The sequence below is a fragment of the Sus scrofa genome, chromosome 1 (genome assembly GCF_054392235.1).
Source record: "Sus scrofa isolate SSC_HxYL_T2T_F1_AM1 chromosome 1, Sscrofa_HxYL_maternal_Yorkshire_Landrace_v2.0, whole genome shotgun sequence".
Lineage (NCBI taxonomy): Eukaryota > Metazoa > Chordata > Mammalia > Artiodactyla > Suidae > Sus > Sus scrofa.
The window spans coordinates 160,285,001-160,305,018 of NC_139383.1; the positions used below are offsets into that span (position 1 = coordinate 160,285,001).

General features: G+C 37.4%; 1 protein-coding gene across 6 annotated transcripts in view; it reads right to left on the minus strand.

Moving 5' to 3' along the window:
- The window catches only part of ZNF407 (zinc finger protein 407), a 426,967-nt gene that overhangs the window by 379,841 nt on the left and 27,108 nt on the right, over positions 1–20,018 (minus strand). For all 6 annotated transcript variants that reach the window (XM_021073780.2, XM_084976838.1, XM_084976844.1 and 3 more), the window contains 2 exons: positions 14,006–18,668; positions 8,269–8,383 (listed from right to left, as the gene is read on the minus strand). In XM_021073780.2, the coding sequence (XP_020929439.1) occupies positions 8,269–8,383; positions 14,006–18,617 (4,727 nt within the window). In that variant the 5' untranslated portion in view covers positions 18,618–18,668. The remainder of the gene's footprint in view (positions 1–8,268; positions 8,384–14,005; positions 18,669–20,018) is intronic.

The following is a 20,018-nucleotide window of genomic DNA, read 5'->3' on the forward strand; positions in this document are numbered from 1 at the left end:
CACAAATTTGGAAGTAGCTTAGAAGCACTGACTGGCCACAGTATTAAAAAAAAAAAAATCATACTTATTTGCTAATATGATCATGATAATTATCAGATGTGTTAACAACATGAGACCATTTTCACCTACTTCATTTACAACAGCACTTCTAAAACAGAAGAAGGAAGACCTTACATTTAACCATATTTTACAGAGAGAATTTCCTAGCTGTCAGTATATTTATGATCTAATTAACCCTTTATCAGTCCTTCAAAAGAACCGCCCTTTGGTCCAGCTCAACATCCTCTTCTAGCTCTTCAGCAGCAAATAGTACTGTCTGCAATTGAATGGGAACAGCAAACCAAAAGTGATTTCTGAAAACTCATCTGTCAAGATAGTAGCATTAAACAACAGCTTGGAACTGTTGTTACCTGGCACTCTAATACACAGATAACAAAGACTTTGTACTCAATCCTGGTAAAATGCTAAAGCAAGTAGGGAGTAAAGGAACTCCAGGAACAAGTGAAAGAAACAGTGTGGACACAGAACCCACAAAAACAGAGACAACTTAGGTGCTTGGAAATAAGAAAAGTCCCCAAAGACTAAGAAGTAGAAGAAAAATATCCATTACTAAAGAGTATACATACACACACACACACACACACACACCCCTTGATGGTTTCCTGTCCCAATTTACATTGCCCATGAAGATGAACTGTGAATGGAAACAACTCTACCGTCCATTCTCCAATGTATTAGCTGCAGGTGGACATCTGCAGCACTGCCATATAGTTGTGTCCTTACTAGAAACATTAGGTTATATGGAACTGGTAACCTGTTTCCATTACAATTATCCACAATCAATAGCATTCCTAATTAAAATTAAGAATAATAAAATTCTTTTAAAAATAACTCCCCATAGTCAAGTCCCAGGCCCCTTGATTCTAAAGTAGTAACTCACTTCCTACCAGGTTCTCTATTTCCTCCCTTCACTACCTATTCACAATCCAGAAAACTAGGAAGGGAGGAAGAAGGGAGGAAGAAAGGAAGGAAGAAGGAAGGGAGGAAGGAAGGAGGAAGGGAAAGCAGAGGAAAGGATCAGCATTTAACACCATAACATAGCACGATTTTGTGACCTGACCCTGCCATCCATCCCCTTCTTTTATGGTCCCTCCTTAGTCAGAGCTGAAGTCCTTAGAGCTCCTGAACTTAGCATGCTCCCAGGTGAAAGTCCCCAAAGCCCTGCCTGGAACAGGCTGCCCTGGTTATCTGCAGAACCCCCAAGAGCCTCCACAGCAAATGCTACCTATCTGATGAAGCATGTTCTGAACTGGTAATAAGATTCAGAAAAGACTTTGGGCATTTCTTCACCTGAGCTTTCTCTTTCTCTATCCACCTGTAGTAGGCACTGTTTTGATCTTTTAACCCTAAAAACTAGCAGCCAAGGCACATATTAATACTCCATAAACAATTAATATTTTTAAAAATCCTTCACGTCACCCCATCTAGCTACTTAAACTCCAGGAATTTCCTGAAGTGTTCTTCATATGCCATGCTATTCCACACTTCAATACTTTTGCTCTTTTGTTCCCTCTAACAAAAAATGTCCAAATTCACCTTGTGTATAAATGCCTCTTCAACCTATCCTCTGAATGAAGCCTTTCCTGCTGCTCCTAACCAGAGCTGGGCACCCCTCCTCTGTGGACTGCTATTCCTTGCTCTTACTCCTATAATGTGTCTCTGAGTCTCTCTTTTACTTGGAGCATATGACCACAGGGCCCTTGCACCACCTGAGCCAACCTGAAGAGGAAACTCAAGAAGCTGCCCAGTAGGAAATGAAGGAATACCTCAATGAGCAGTTTACTTTCCTTCTATCTACACTTTCAACATCTCCTCTTAATCTCAAATCAAAGAGCAAAGCCCTGTAGATAGTAAAGGACTTTCAGACATAAATGAACAGGAAGAGAGTGGGAGAAAACAAGTTCACAATTAAAAAAAAAAAAAAATCACAGGACAGGCAAGGGAAACAGGAGAATGGCTGCCCTCCAGCGTTCCACTTAGAGAACAGGAAGTTACAGAATCTATGATTCCACAATAAGATTTTAAAGTCACCACCAAATGCTTTAAAATAAAGACAAAGCAAAAATGACTAAAGCCACTGTGATAAGACCTTGGAGACAGAGGCCATTTGATACTAACAAATGACAATGTGTATTTTATTTCTATTTTCTTATGAGTAGATCATACTTATTGTTTTGCAATAAATCTATGACCCTACTCCTCCATGGCAAAAATTCAAGAAAATATCATGACAAGAAAGGAGCCCAGCTATGGTGGTACAAAGACGCTCTCCTTTCCCTGTGTGGAGACACCAGAAACATGCATATCTCCTCCATTATCCTAAACTTACCCCCAACTCTCTCCTGGATTTCCAAACTGCTCACTGGAAAATACCCCACAACCATAACTGAGAAAGAGTGTATTTTATTTTAATATAACTAAGACATCTCTGATTTTCAAAATAAAAAGTGAATTATTTATAAGAAATATAAAACAATATCCATTCACTATTTAAGTGGTATTTCAATGATTTCAACATCAGAGGAGTAACCTAACAATGTAAATTTGGTATTCCTCATGGCCAGGAATTGCAAGGCAGTAAGCATTACATGTAACTGTCAAATTTTCAAACTAAAGACATTATTTTTGTCATTAGTTTGAAAATCATTAAGCAACAAGCATTAAAATACAGTGATAAAATATGTAATACATCTTTTATAATAAGAGTATCTCAATATTCAGATTTTTTTTACAAAACTGAGAAAGGCTGCTATACTGTTATAAGCATAATTTTTGACACAAAATAAAACAAACTTTTTTAATCTATATCTTTTTTCTGTATCTCTTTAACCAAAACAATCAGCCAAACCAAAACCTTACTTTACTTGTATACATCTATAGATACGATGGGTGTGATTAATTGTTCAGCTATAAATGCAATTCCATGGTGCTTTTAATGATTTAGGTATACACAGCTTTAGTTCTCAGAGCAGACTAAAAATAGTGATTTTAATTTATTCCTGCTGCCTACAATTACCCACAACCATGTATTTTTAAATATTTCCAGCCTATAAAAATTACTAATTTTTGCCACTTGTGTTTATCTGCATTTAGACTTTGATTTGGATAAATTAAGCTCTCAAGTGTTCCTTGCTTTATGAAACTCTGCATGTTGTACACTTCAACACAAATAAATGACTTGTACCATTAGAGGTTTAAATAATGTAATGTATTTCATGCTCAGCCTGAAGCTGGATTCCAATGAAGTTGCTAATGCACGTAATGATTAAGTGTAACTCAAATACTAACTGTGTTGTTGAAAACATGACAGGCAATAATTTGGTCTATTATATTCTGCCATTTAATTGCCTAGTACAGACATTCTCTGACACGTTATGAAGCAATGATTTACAATTATTCAAGCTGCAAAGGTCAGAAAGTGACATTATAATCATCTACATAGAGATCCCTTCTAATGCACAAAAACTAGGTAATGCCACACACATACACACACACACACACACACACACACACAAAGAGTTTTACTGCATTAGTAACTTTCTATTTAAGGTTTTCTTAAACCAACTAAGAATAAACAGTTCATAAGCACATTAATACACAATAGAAAATGTCTAGAATCTTTTCATGAAAGCAGAGGTGACAGATTTAGTAAATGCCCTTATTCTCTCCTGATTAGGTAAGTACTACTCAACCGTTTAACTCTTTATACAATATTCACGACTAGACACAGGGAAAGCAGTCAGAAAATAATATAATCCCTAAATCATGCATATTGGGGTCTTTGTGAATAATGGCACATAAAACTTAGGTATCATTTCTCAGGTTTACCGAAATCTCGGGCTACTTACCAATTTTCTACTAACTCTTTTGGTAGTAGCTAGTAATGAAAAACAAAAACAAAAAAATCAAGATGGGGGCACAGTCTTTAAGGCATCAGCCTGTTGTGGCCCCCTTTGTCTGGCAAAGCAATAAATCTACCTTTTTCTCCTTAAAAAAAAAAACAAAAAACAAACAAACAAAAAAAAAAAAAAACAAGAGGACCAATTTTACCCCTATCATCCTAATGGAAAGACAAAAAATATCTTTACTTTTTTAGGCACTTATTTCTACTATACTAACATATTCAATTCGTAATCACGCAAGGCAATATGTTAACACATAAAGAACAATGAGGAAAAATAAAGTATTTAAAATAACACTTTAATTGAGAAAAGAGAGCAGAGAGAGGCCAAAGAGAAAAAAACAGAATACCAAAATATTAAAGTAAATTACAGAGCAAGTAATTTTTTTAAAGAATATAAGTCTGAGCAAAAGCAGGGGAAAAAAAAAGTGGCTAGGGGCTGGAAGGAAACAAGTTACAGTTATCAAATGCTAGAGAAAACAACCTAGAGAGAAAAAAATAAGTACAAATTAAAATCACATATTACAAAAACAGAAATAAAGAAAAGATACAGTTAAAAGGAAGGAAATTGTGGTATATCATTACTAGCACATAATTTAAGTCCATTACTAAAAACACTTTACCATCAAGTTTACCATCTGTACAATGGGAATAATAAACATGAAGTAAATAATCTCCTAAAACTGAGATCAACATATGAATTCAATGTTATTAAGGTACACACAAAGCCACTGCACTGCATAAATACTATTTATTATTAAGAGTATTATATATATACACCATTGTGTGTGGGAGTGTGTGTCTGTGTACACATGGAGAAAGAGATTATTAAAATAAATTTCAATGAATTTAACAAAACATGGTGTCCATAATGACATTCTTAAGCCATTGAGATTTTTTAATTCTTGGCTACTGAAGAAAAAACAAAGGTAAAGATCATGGATTTAGTAAAAACGTGTTTACCTATTTTTAAACATACATTCCGAAGAAAATTATTAACTTCTATATAAAAAAGAGTGCTTTTTATTATTTTTATTATTTTTTATTTTCTTCCCTATTAAGCCCTGTGTGTGACCCATAGCACATTTTCATATTAACTATTCATCAAGTAATAAATATAAATACACCTATATTCTATAAAATTCCTCTTTCGATCATGCTCAGATAGAAGAAAAACATTAAGAAACTGTAACTCAAAAACTGTTCCTCCTAAAAGCGAAAGTAAAATGAAAAGGCTTTTAAATGAAGTTATCTGTAACATGTACATAAAATAGTAAGTGCAGAGCAATACATTTGTAAAATCTATACCCTGACATAAGCATGTAAACCATGGGTAAACAAAACTTAAATCCTGAATTATGAACTCTAGCTACCAACAGGAATTAGATATCTAATACATTCAGCTTCTTTTGTCAAATAACTTCAATCTACGATCTACTATACCTAAGATTTGCCAGTGAGGAGGAGAAAGATACGAAAAATTGAGCTTAAAATTCAAAAATCCATGTAGGTACAAACAACTGAAATAAAAGTTTAAAATGCAGTTTTTGTTAAGAGGGTAGCTAGTGCACAACTCTTAAATTAAGCCTTAGTAAAAATATATATATATTACGTATATATGTAATACATATTTGATGACCACCTAAATCTTCTAATAAAAAGATATGAAACAGAGGTCAAACAGAAGTCAAACAAATACCAATAATCTGAAAAACTAACACTGAGCTCAACTCAGCAAAATGCACTGTTTGTTGTTTTCATCAGGTTCACCATAAAATATTAGATTTTTTCAAGGGGTTACTAAGAAAAATAAATACAACATGTGAGTAATAATTTCACTTCAAAAATGTGCCTGCCCCACTGTTTTCATATATTATTACTCTATCAAAACTATTTGAAAAACAGTTCATTTCTTACAAGTCAAATAATGAGGGGTTATTAATAAAATTCTAAAATGGAGACTAAGATACTAACTACTGAAGAAAAGAAAACATAGTGCAGGACCTTCTGTTTGTGACAAAATTATAGAGTTAATGTTCCTGAAAGATCACTTCACCTTTTAAAGCATGATTTTTTAAAAGGTAAAATTTATAGCAATTAAAGCTAATGAAGAAATGCAGCATGAGCTGCTTATGTTCAGGAACTAATAGGTCCAGTGAGCATTTCTAAGATTATTTAGCCATCAAAGATAATGAATTGACATTGTCAGTGGTATTAATGTACCAGTGCTCTCTCCTGCCACTAAGCTCAGAGCCAACTCCTGTGCTGCTTTTTTTTTTTTTTTTTTAATGTTTTTCACTTCAATTTTTAACCTACGTAATGCTCTATCCCTTTGAAACACATAAATACAGAACAACCTATGATACTTTTTCTTTAGCATTACAGGGTATTTAACTCATTATTGTTCTGGTTCAAGTACAGAGATCAATAGGCATTCTTCAGTTTACTGTAATTCTTCAGAACTTTTAGCTTCACTGTAAAAATACCTACCCAGTTCAAATTGTTGCTTTGTGACCCTTAAATTTCACTTTAAAAAATTAACTTATTACTCTTGGCCAAGTAAAATTCAATTCTTAAGAGATACAATTTTGGCATATAGACTGCTTTTTTTTATGCATACACATACATGCAAACCTCTAGGATAGCAGTATAAAACTCCACATACCTATTTGTACTCATAATTCTTTACTTGGGAATCAACTACAGAAACCGCTAGTGTAACACTTCAGTTGTACATTGTAAGCAATGAGCTAAGCAAAGCCTGCACTGTTCAAATCACACAACCAAAACCAAATCAGGTACTGTTTTTGATGCTACATCTGTCAGAAACTGCTCTCTGAAAGTTTCTTCTTTTCCCAGGTCTTGGTAAAGCTAATAAAAATGAATGGAATTAGGTTTCTAATATCAGAGTATGCAAAAAATTGTTCACTTATTTTGCAGAAATGAAGAAGAAATTGCTTATTGCCATCTTATAGTAAATTTTCACTGGAGTCAGGGCCTTCTTCTTTCCTATAACTCTCATGGAAAAAACAATAAATGAAGTATCTTTTAAAATTCTAAGACCTGGAGCAACTAAAATGAACCGTTCGGCACTCGACCCTTGCAGCTAAAATCAGTAGCAACAAAACTCATTCTCCCACTGATCTTCAGGGGGCTTTAGGGCAAAGGTTCATCTTCATTTACTTTAGCTGCAAGTCACTGAACCATCAATTCTGCCAATGAATAAATCACAGGCCATGGTTAATAAAACTGCTTGCAAAGTTATTTGTAAAACTATCTTAAGGGTCAAAATATGCAACTGAGATGAAATGCACATCCCAACAGAAAAAAAGGAGCTGTTTTTGACTTAAAAGATATTTACACAGTAGAGCTAGCCAGAAGAATCTTCCACTGAAAAAATAAACCCAATATAACATGTGCACATTGCATAATTTAATTGAATCTGAAGTGTTTTGTGAATTAACCATAAGAACTGCAGGTTTCTCAGGTTTTACATAAAGTGTTTTTATATGATGCACTTATTAGTTAATTTCTCTAGCATAATAACATTAAAATATATTTTTAATCAGAAATGAGGTATTAAAATCCAGCTTGGAATGTCCTATGATATACCATAGATGCCATGGCATTTTAAAACCTTTTAAACATTTCTGCTAAATTAATTAGTTTTACATTAAGGCATCTCAGTGCTTCCCTATTAAATGCAGTGTATTTGAGTGACGATTAAACATTGTGAATGATTCTTTAGGGGAAAGAGCTATTAACTAGAACAGGAAAACGAGAAGTTTTGAAATAAAGTTACACAAAAACATATATTACACATTGGTCTTTTAAACTTCATCCCCACAATAATCAGTTTTCTAAAACTAAATCTTTTTCTGCTTTTTTCCTTATAGAATACGTCCAATGGCTCCAAAGAAACTTTAATGTGATTAAAGCATATAGCAAAAGGATAAAAACATGCATATACACTCCTAAAGCTATATTATGTATTTTTTTAATGTCTTTAAGTGGAATTTACAGTTCTCTCTGGCAATGTGAATGAACATCCTATAATTTAGTCAATTTACAGATTACAGGTTCAAATTGACCTTGTAGCCCATAAAATTGCTCATCTTCAGTACAGGATTGGAAGTGGGAGAAGAATGTCATAACTGTGTTTAAGGAATTTACCATAACAATGGAGAGGAGGACGCGCGTGCATAATTTTAGCCACTCTTACTCATATCAGTTTTGAATTCTGAAACAATGGATATCCTGCACACGCTTCCTGGTTCACCAGGTAGAGATGGTTTCCATTTACTCACCCACAGACATGACACTTGTATTCCCTCATCCCAAGGTGCCTTTTGACATGGTTTCTGGCATCACCAAGCTGAGCTGTTGCAAAATGGCATATCTTGCACTTGAATGGTTTTGATCCTAAGTAAATTTAACATAAAATATGATTGGAATTTGAATAATACATTACTGATAGTTTAAAAAGAGGCCTTCTAGATCTTAAATCATACTTATAACCTATTTATAAATTTCTGTCCCCAAAATGGAATACTTGTATTCCTTTCTAACTTGCATTGTCTAATTTTTCCACCAAGAAGACTTTACTATGTCAATGAGTATATCTAGCTTTCAATAACATTCATAAAATTTAAATGGATAAGCAATGACGTCCTACTGTATAACACAGGGAACCATATCCAGTCTCTTGGGATAAATAAACCATGATGGAAAATAACATAAGAAAGGGAATGTATGTGTACATATATTATTATTATACACACACACACATATATACAGTATTTACATATGTATGACTGGGTCACTTTGCTGTACAACAGAAACTGGCACAACACTGTAAATCAACCACACTTATTTAAAAGGAAAAAAATTTAAAAATAAAAAATAAAATTTAAAACCAAAAGTGACACACTTGGGCAGTACTAAGTAAATAAGATGACAATTTCAAATATTTTCTTACAATTCACAAAAATAGCTTTTTAAGTCACTCCGCACTGAAAATGGAACATTTTTAAAACATAAATGTACACAGAGTAGCTGACATTTTTAAAAATATATTTCTTGTCAAATAAATTTTTCAGTGGCCACTTACTTCCTCATTTCCTCATATTTCTGCAACTTTGAATTTATTCACATTAATGGTATTTCAGATATTTTTCTGACATTTATTCCAAATGATTCATTATTTTACCCTTTTAATACCAGATAATACAAGAATACACAGTGGATAAAGTATTTGCATTTATAATCATTTTATAGGCAAAAATCTGTGATGATTCAGCAAATCAGAAATACTGACATTTTGGTTATTATTGATCTCAAGAACAAAGATTTCTTAATAAAAGGCTAAATACCAACAATTTTTTCTTATTTCATAAATAAATAAGATTAACCGATACTCAAAAATGAGAAAGTAAACGTTTTTCAGAGTCTACAAACTTACTGTCAGTAACAGGTTGATTCTAATTGGAATGTAGTTACCAAAGATGACCAGCACCCATAATCTCAAGAAGCAACACTCTTTCTAAGCGGAACATGTATATATCACTTTCCAGTTCCAACCACTAACTCTTCAAATAAATAAATCAAAATCATAAAAACCACAGTTTAAAGTCAATACAATGTTTCCAAATTTTTTGTAGCATGTTTGGTCCATACTTGCTGAAGTACGTCTTCTGATATGGCTAGGCAGAATATGAAATGTGTGAACTTTAATAAATATACAAAATGAGTTCAAATAAAAAGCTACAATAAATCATTTTTGATCAATGGAACTTTGTGCAATGTCCTTGGAAAAAAATCCTCCAAGAATACTTTGTTGAAATTGAAGCACTCAGTAAAAAATTTTAGAGTCTTAAATTTCAATTTAATTCAGAAAAGCTGACAAAAAAAGTGAAGCATTTAATTTTAATCTTCTAACAGAAATAAAAAAGTCAACAGTACTAAGCACAGGCAGACAAGGTTGAATATTTCACAGTTCAATGACAATGAAGCCAGATCTCTTAATACTTCCATTTCTACTGTTAGAAGTAGATGTAAAATATATTTAGCACCTGAATGGTTATATCTAGTCAGCTTTATATGTTTAAATGTCAAAAGCAGGTTGAGGCCGCAGCTTACAGCAATCGCATTCTATCAGTCACATTAGAAACTACAGTTTATTTAAATGATTCTGATAAAACTAAGCCTATCACTACTTTGAAATATTTCATCTCCACACAGAATTCTATAAAGGACTTGCGAAAGAGTGAGAAGAACCAATTTACCTATACTTTAAGTTGCATTAAAGATAAGGTAGTTAGGAAATCATTAATCAATAATAACATCAGGACTCTAAACAAAGAAGATAAAGCTCTCCAAAGGTAGCATTCCAATTCTGGTGAAAGGACTCAAACCACCTTGTGATTCAAGCTCTCATCTGCTCACACTGCTCTGCATGGCCTGGGCTCCTTCTGTCAGCACCTGGGTTCGCAGGGCAGGGTAGAGACCTTCAGCGTTTCCAAGGTACTGTAGCCTGTAAGGGTTCCCAATAGAAGCCCCAGTGCCTCCTGGCTTCAGTGAGCACCGCCAGTGTGCTGACAACTCAGAAACCAGTTACCCTGTTGACTCTTCTCGTGTAGAAATCGCTGAGACCCTTGACTATATTTTGTATCACACAGGCGGAGCAGATGAGTTAACATCTCCTTTCTGTGCCGTAAAAATTCAAGTATTAGGGTACTAGAAGTAATCCTTTTCTATATAACAAAAAAAGAAATGTCCCTTTTTTTTTTTTTCCTAACTGACAATGTTTCCATTTTAAGCCTGCTAGGCACATCCCTAAATGAATCCAGGCACAGTGTTGATAAGGCAAAATTTGTAAAACCACGTATTTTTTAATTTTTATTGCTCTCAGGGTTACTGAGTTTATTGTAAACTGTCAATATTATTTCAAATAATTCCATTTTGGGGGACAACATATTATCCTCAGTAGTTTGGGGTTTTTTGGTTTGTTTTTATTTTAATTTAATTTGGCCTGTGAGGTTTTCTGAAAGGGAAACATCAAAGGGTCTCTAGCATTCCAGCACCTTACAATTTTACCTAAAGAATTCCAAAGACTTTAATTTTTTTTCCAAAGACTTTAAAAACTATGTCTCCCTGCAGACCTTCAGAGGCATTCCTCGACATTAGTCACTGCTAACTGCTATGCACACATGGACATGACCTTAACAGTTAAAAATCATTAAGAAGGCTTTAGGTCTTAAAGAATCAAGGAAGGTGTACAAGCCCATATCTAACACTTCTCAACTAGAGCCTCAATTCTACAATCCTCCCGACAATGAACACTCATTCATGCATTTGCTCATGAGTTTATCCCTTCATTCAACAAAGAGCACCGAGGCCAAGGGCACAGGGCATGGAGGCAAAGCAGTGAACAAAGCAGAGCCCCTGCTCTCACCCGCCTACAATCCAAGCACTAACTCTCCAGACTTCCCAAGCTGACCTGGCTTCTGGTCTGTCACATGCTAAAGATACAAACATTACCAGGCCTAACTTGAGAACTCTCCAGTGAAGTCACCCACTCCCTAGTCTCCCAAGTGTGGATATTTCTAAATAGCACCAGGGACCACTGTGCTCTAAACAGAAAGTAAAGGGCTTCAGACAGTCCTCTGACTTAAGGACCTCTGGTTTATGAAATTAGAGCTCTAACTATTAGAACAATGCCGGGTAGAAAATGAACAGCTTCTTCTGTACTACTACAATAAATGGAAAAGAGACTCTGCTCTTTCAGATCACGCTGATGGGTTCATACCAGCAAACATTCAAGAAAGCTCTGGGAGGCTTTTTTTACCACAATTCTTGATAACCAAAACTCATTTATTTCTTCTAATGCTGCTTTTATCATGTTAAGGAAGGGAAGAAAAGGATACATAAAATAAATAGCAAATCACAAAATATGAAAACAGGGATTGGAAGAATAAGCCCTTTTCCAGTTAACCATTAATAACAGTCCCTGAATTACTATTTCATGGACATAAGCAAAGTATCAGAAAAGCAATTCATTTTAAGATGTCCCCCAGAGAGGGGAGGAGACCTTAGATTAAAACCTAGAGGGCAACCTCTCCCCAAAAAATGACTTGCAAAATTGAAATGTAGACTGGCATTGTGTACTCAGGAACAGCGCTCTTTGTGGTGCCTCAGGACACAATAAAAATGTACTTGCTGATAAGCCCAACACAAGATGTTAAAAAGTATGCTAACTTTTACTAAATGTTACAATCAATGATGTAACTTATATAAGTAGGGTTACTTTGTCACATATTGATAGTTACCTCACTTTCACATCCACATTAACTTGATTTTAAATGCAATTAATACATATAGTCAAGGAAGACTAATGGACTACATTCCGCACTTAACCTGGTGGACATTTTCAAATGGCACAAGTGACCAGTGCAAACCTATTTTGCATTGTAAACGACTAAATAAATCTTAATGGATTAAGAATGATCAGCTATCAACACACAAGGGAAATTAAGTGCTGAAATGCCTACATTGATTATTTTAAATTATTAGCCTTACTCTGTTCTTGAATTTGTATGCTTTTAGTGAGCTTTAACACATTTACAAGACTTATTGACTATAATTACAAGAGAATTCAAGTAATGGACACATCAATTATAAGCAACATGTCTTGACCAGACAGTTGCATAAAGAATTCTAAAAAGAGCTCCATTAGCATCTTCCTCTTAGTTTTATTCAGTTTTATCTGCCTTAAGAGGGCATGTTAAGAAAGTACCTATTTTCTGCACATGTGAACGAGCCTGATTTCTAAAGCCACATCATTTCCAAAAGTGAATTGCAACATGGTACCGACAGAGATATTAATAATGCCAGAAAGTAAGTATTTGAACGTATTCCCCTGCGATGGTTCTACTGCATGAGAAGAGCTGGGATCAAGAGTATAGTGTTTCTATTTACCTAGATTAATCTTGGTAAACAGGTTTCTCTGCTACTTTCTTCAGTGAAAAACTTTTACCTCTCTTTAATCACTCTAAACTATTAATAATGTTTCACACTCTTTTGTCTTCCTCCTTGTAACCATGCACTAAGTTTCAAAAACTGCATGAATTTAAAGTATAGCTTTAATAATAAGCCATTATTTAAAAGTACAGTAAAATAAACCTTACAGTTTTAATGAAAATACGTTCATTGAAATGTGAATTTATTATTCAAATCCACTCATAAATTCAACCATGGAGACAGAACTTGTCTAAGCAGAGCACAATGATTTAGAAAAGCTGTCTATTTAAAATAAAGAATGTATGGCAGGTTTATAGAAATAGTGTAGTGAATTTTTACATAAATTTAGAATAGTGGCTTATGTATTTTCCACAAAAAAAAGTTTTTAAAAAAATTTCTACCTAAAATTAAACATTAAAATGAACATTACATGTGACAGAGGACAGAAACTAAATCAAGTGCTACCTCCATGAAGACCAAATGCCTGGGACATATTAACTTTGAAAAGTGTTGACTCATATCGAGCCTTGAAGGCAGAATCTTGCTGCCAGGGGGTTACACTTTGGGATGTAAACTATCTGGCGATGAACACATTTAAATCTCTAAAACTGTAAGAAAATGTTCATATTCCTTTCCTCAACAGCCCTTTACTGTGTCCTCTGAAACCCCAAGTGCCACTTCACAGAAACCCTGGAAAAACCAAACGATTAGGACTTAGAAACAACAGAAAAGCTCTAAGAGACAGGAATTTAACAAAGGAACTGGAGGGATCAGCCTTTTTGATAAAAGAAATCTGCCAAACATCCCACCTTTGGAATCACTAAGGCTGAATTAATTACCTTTGGAAATGTTAAGTGTCAACAAAGACCATGATGTCCAGAGCTACAGTGCAGTGGGAGGGGAACTGGGTAAGAGGCCAGGAGGCAAAGGCACTTAAGGACTCCACGTTTGGATGGGAACAAACATCCAGACCGCGTCACTCCTTTCCACCTTATAGGTAAACAGAGGTTTGCTGGGTTTACATACCTGTGTGAGTGCGGATGTGTGCGAGAAAGGCCATGGAGTTGCTACTGCGACACATCTTCCCACAGTACTTGCAAACATTCCCCTGATTCTCCTCTCTCTCTCGGTTGATTTGCTCAGTGTCTTCCACTATGTACTTATTCACCTCTCGCAGCAGTTCCTCATGCTGCCCCTTAATATGCAGAAATAAATTCTGTTCAGAATCAAAGGGCTCAGTGCACTTGACACACTTAAAGGTGGCCCCTCCCTCGGGAAGCTCCTCGACACTGGCCTGTTCATTTCTCAGATGACCAGCACTGGCCAAGTGCTGATGGAGGTTGCTCTCTGTATAGAATGACTTTCCACACAGTAAACAGTGGAAGTGTTTCTCTTTTGTAGGATGCTTCATGGCTATATGAACATTCAGTCCACTCAACCCATCTGCTAAGAAGCCGCAGTCATCACAACGAATTCGCGTGGATTCAGCAAAGGAACTGCCTTCAGATTTCCTCTTTTTCCCACCCTGAGCACAGTCCTTAATGGGCAGCTCACCCATCCTCACTCCTGTGGCTACTAGTCCCTCTTCAGCCTGGTCCAAAAGTTCACCATCTTCAGGGTTCTTTATTCTAATTATGGAAGAATCAAATCGGCTGAAACTGTACATGGCCTGTCCTTTATCATCAATACTGATTATAGTTTCATAAACATCACTATTTTCAATGGTGCTATCAGAAGCTGGACCATCCTCTTCCAGAATAATTTTAGTTTCATGTTGGGAATTCATCATAATCTCCTTATTCTCCAGAACAGGATCTTCTGGCACATCATTCAAACCCCCTGAACCCTGCACGCTCTCAACTCTGTTCTGACCACTGGTCACAGGGCTGAGTTGTTCTCTGGTCACTCTCATCATGGTGTTCTCGGCTGAATGCTCTCCATCTGGAGCTCCAGGACACCCACGCTTGCCAAGTACTTGATCTGCCTTATCGCCCCCATCACTCTCGCAAAGTGTGTTTGGATCACTGATGTCATTCAACACGCTGTGGTTTTTCTTTGTCGTCTCATAATCCAAAGCTGAGCTTCCTGTGTTTTCATTCTGAAATTTGCTTGGGGAGTCATAATTAGAGGAAACATTAAGGGACAGCATCTCCTCCGGTTTCAGAACTTTATCCCTGGCCAGGGGCTGTTGCAAAGTCCCACAAAAGGAATGACCTTCACTGAGATTAGAGTCTTCCTCAGTCTCAATTTCTACAGAGTCCGGTGTGCAGAGTACTTTAGATGCATCTAAATTAGTATTCTCACCCAAAATAGAACAATCAGCAGCATTTCTGGATTTGAGGGTTTCAGAGGGTTGCTCCGAAATGATCTGAAATTCTTCAGAATGTTGTTGATGCTGCTCTTCAGGTATAAGGGTGCTTCCAGACATTTCAGCAGCACTTGCTTCTCCATTAGAAGAGGTCAGGTAAGACTGCCTTTTCATCTTGTGTTTTTCTGTTGCTGCGTGCCTGGTCATCTCCCGCCGAGTCACAGCATAGTAATCACATGCCATGCAATAAAAGGCAAACTCTTTTGTATGTTTCCGCTTTACGTGCAGTTCTAGGGAAGCAGAAGAGTGAGCGTTAAACTCACAGTGCACACATCTGTTATCACCCGTGCCCATGTCGTCTCTCTGGGCGCATGCAGGTCCCTGATGGTCAAGGTCCTCTGGTTCTGGATAGCTTTGGTCCTTTTTCTGAATAAGGTGACCATTAGCTTCTCCATCTACAGAATGAAGTACATTTTCAACGTCGACTTCAACTGGATTCCCATGCTCCAGAACTGGCTTTTCCGGGATGGAGGTGTCTGCTTCAGCCACCTTGTTAGTGGGTTCATCTGAAACTGTGGAACTGGCGTTCTTCCCACATGCTTCAAGGTTACCCCCTTCGGGGCCAACAATGATATCTGAACTTTGTTTTCCACTTGCTTCTATTTCTACACGCCCTTTATGCTTCTTGGTGGCACAATGACGCTCCATATCTCCTTTAGTTACAGTATAATACTTACACACTTTGCATAAATAACTATACTGGTGACTGTGTTTTCGTCTAATGTGCACAGTCAAGTTTGTAATACTCGAGGCCAAAAGGCCACAATGCGAACATGTCCGTGAGATGTTACCTTTGGGTCTCCCTCTCTTTGGAGTAGCAGTCAAAGCTAATTCAGCCTCTTTGGTGACTACCCCAGACTGTGACAGTTCCTGGGCGGGCAGGATGCTCTTCTCAAGATAGGAGTGCTCCTGAAACTGCACACCTTCTCCATGGCCCTCGATCCTTCCATTACCGGAAATGTTAAGCTCTTCTTTCTTATCATTTACACCTATACAGATCCTTTCAATACATTCTTCGAAGCTTAAGCCAATATTATTTTTCTTAGCATTTTCAAGATGCTTGCTTCTCTTGATGTGTTTCTCCATTCCTTCTTTGCTCAATGAATAAAGATTACATGCTTTACAAAGAAAGTGATAGTCCTGCCCATGCCGGAGCTTTATGTGTCTTGTGAGGACAGTGGAAGATCTTGTTTTATAAAAACACTTCTTACACTGGAACTGGGGCTTACTTGAATGTCTCGTGTCATTTCCATGACTCACCCTGGACTTAATGGGTTCTTCCTGAGCTGCTTTTCCTGACTCACTCACAGGATCACCTGTGTTTTCTGATTCTAAAGTACTTAAAGGTAAAGTCTGTAAAACCAAATCACTGCTAAGTGACTGAGGAGTCTTTGGCTGAACCAATAAGCAAACGTGCTTCTCAGCTGTTCTATGCTCCTCCATGTCTTTCTCAGACACGAAGAACAGGTTACAAGGGGCGCAAAGAAAACCCATACCATGCTTTTCCTTCATGTGGTCTCTCAGCTCCCCTTCATTCGAGGAAATAAATGAACAACAGTGACAACTGAGGCCAGAGTCATTCTCTGGATGCTGGTGACTATGCATGTGCTCATCCAAGTCCTTCCTGCACGTACCGGAAAAGCCACAGGTCTGGCAACGAAACTGCATCTCTCCCACGTGGCACCTTTGTGCGTGGATTTCTGACTCTGTCCTATCTGTGGCCGTGTGACCACAGTCTGTACAAGCACACAGCACCGGGTGGTCAGAAGCTGGCCTCACCGTTGATGAGTCAAAGGAGCACAGAAGGTGGGTGTTTCTCCTGTCCTGCTCCGGCTCCTGGGTTTCTGAGGATGTTGTGCACAGACTGGGGACACTGCCACTGGTTTCTAGAAGCTGAGGTGTTGACCCAGCATCACTTGTCTTCATCTGTGCTCTAAAGTGTTTCATATACAGCCTCTGAGTTTCATTAGTGCCTCTTTTACTAATTCCTAAGAGACTGAACCGCTTCCTCACCTGGCCCTTTAGGGTGAAAGTGCCACTGCGCCGTCGCAAGCTACTGCCCAACATGAGGATGTTTCTCTCGGATCTCAGTCTTGAGGTCGAACCAATACTGTGGGCTGCCTGGAGGGTATTTCTAGTAGATTCCAGTTTATCTCGGAGACCCTCCGAGGTGACTAAAGCTCCTAACTTTTTACTCTGATTTTCAGGATTCTTAGCCACACCAAGGGAGGCTGCATTTTCTTCAATAATCTCTACTTTTTCCAACAGGGTATTCCTGGAGGGCATCATTTCAACCAGCAGCTCACTGCTACTTCCACTCTGTTTAGAAATGCTTCCTCTGAAATCTTTGAATCTGCTTGTAACACTTCGTAATCCTTTTGAATCACTATTCTTTGCAACTGGTTTAGAAGGCCTTGGTTTGGTGCGAACATTTTTTGATCCCATGGGACATGGCTTCTTGGGAAAGGGTTGTTTGGTTAGGATCTGTACAAAGCCCCCACGAGCAGCAAGGTTCTGACGCCGGAGATGTGTTTTGCCGAGATAATGTGCGTTCAGCAGGTTCTCCTCCACGCACTGAAAGCCACAGAGGTCACAAGAAAAGACCCTGTGCCCATGCATCTGTTGGACGTGTGTGTACAGTGCCGCACTGCTCTCTGCCTGGTGGTCACAGTGGCCGCAGGTGTGCTCCCTGGGCTGCTGTGGTTGACACTCCAGGTCCAGGTCAGGGCAGGAGGACAGCCGGTCACAGGGGCCATCCTTGGGAGCTGCACCCGCACCCCTTGGGCTGCAGCTCACACCCCTCTCCTCCAGAGGGAAGGAGGGCACTCCTCCCGGATCAAGGAAAACCATGTCCTCAGAAGGCCTGTCCTCAGCGTCCCCAGTGCTCCCGCTGCAGGCACTCACACCTCCGTCCACATGGCTCAGGAGGGCCTCCGTCACTGTCCCCTCAGACGGGACACCCACTCCCGGGCCTGCAGCCTCAGAACTTCCTGACCCATAGATGCTCTGCTCCCCAGGGTGGGAGGACCCTGCCTCTGCTAGCTTCATTCGTTTGGCAGCGTGTTGATCCCCATCTTCCTCCACGACAACACTGTCAAAGGCTGAAGCTTCTGCAAACCCTCTTTTACGTGTGGAGTTCTCCAAGGGACCTGCAATCCCCTCCGAAACAGGCCCACAGTCTACACCAGGGGACAAGCCTGTTCTCAAGTCTTCTGCCTCTTTGTCTATGTTGTCATCCTCATCACTCTCTGGCTTCTTCTCAGTGTCCATCGTTAACAAGGTGCTGAAGAGGTATCTTGTGGCTCAGTTGGCACTCATAACCTGTGAAAAATATAAACGCACATTAATCCTTTGAATAAAAGGAAAAGACACATGTATTAGTCCAAAAGTCTTATATAAAGTGACACACCGGGTAAAAAAAAATCATAAAATTAGCCTAAAAGCAGAGATCCTTTCTATTGAGATGAATTTGATCACTGTATGAAGTCCTCCATGAAGAGGATGAAAGCAGATTCGGGGCCCACTTCATGCCCACACTGCGGACTTGGGAAGTGATACCATGCTACTTTGATGGAAAAAGCGATTTTCAACCAGCTTGTAAAAAAATACTCCCATGCTCCAATTCTCTTTAATGGTACTGGTTCCATTTACAACTCTAAAAACAAAAACAAAAACAGAGAAGCCCTCTTTTCAAATTACATTTCAGTGAATTCCCATTCTGTAAAGTGGATTAAATAAAAACTGCTGTGATATGAGTCAGTAAGTCAGCCCTTGCCATCTTTAGCTTCCCAAACAGATGCCCAAGTCCCAGTGTAAAAGAAATGTAATTTTTAAACAAATACTTCATCCTTTTTCCCAAAGAGTCTTACTATTATTTTTCTAAATATATCCTAATAACATGTATATGCTCATCACATATCACTGTTCACACACAACCTCTTTGCCAGTGAAAGACGGCTCCTATTCCAACTGTCAATCACCAATTTCTTCATCTAACAAGTCATTTGTGTTATCTGAAGGTTAATGGCAAAGGGAAATGTCAGTGATAGAGTAGAATTAATGAAGTAAATTTTAGGGAGGGAAAAAGACTTTTATTGAATAAAATGCTTTAAAATCAATAATATTGATTTTATTTTTCATTATGCTATTTAATTCAATTAAAACATATCATTTTCCATTTACTTTACACCATGATTGGAATTTTCAGCCAAATGCCATTTGATTTGATGTTAATAAAAAGCCATCAAGTATTATAGCCTCAAAGCTAATTATAACTTTAACTTTTTTTCATAACAATGACAAATCAAATGAAGACTGTTGCTCTGACTCCGTGCTAAAAGCAGGGACTAGAAAATATAAGATGCACCAAAACCATGAGCAACAATAGAAAAAATAAATCAGTTCTTATTAAAATTAAAAACTTTGGATGACATTATCTTCAAAGATCACCAAAAAGAAAGTGAAAAGACAAGCCACAGAATGGGGAAAAAAATTCTGCAAATCCATATCTGATACAGAACTTAATCTAGAATATGTAAAAAGAACTCTTATAACTTAAAAAATAAGCCAATTTTAAAAGGAACCGAATATATATGTCCCCAAAGAAGATACACAAATGGCCAAAAAGCACACAAAAACCTACCCTACATCAGCAGTCATTAGAGAAATGGA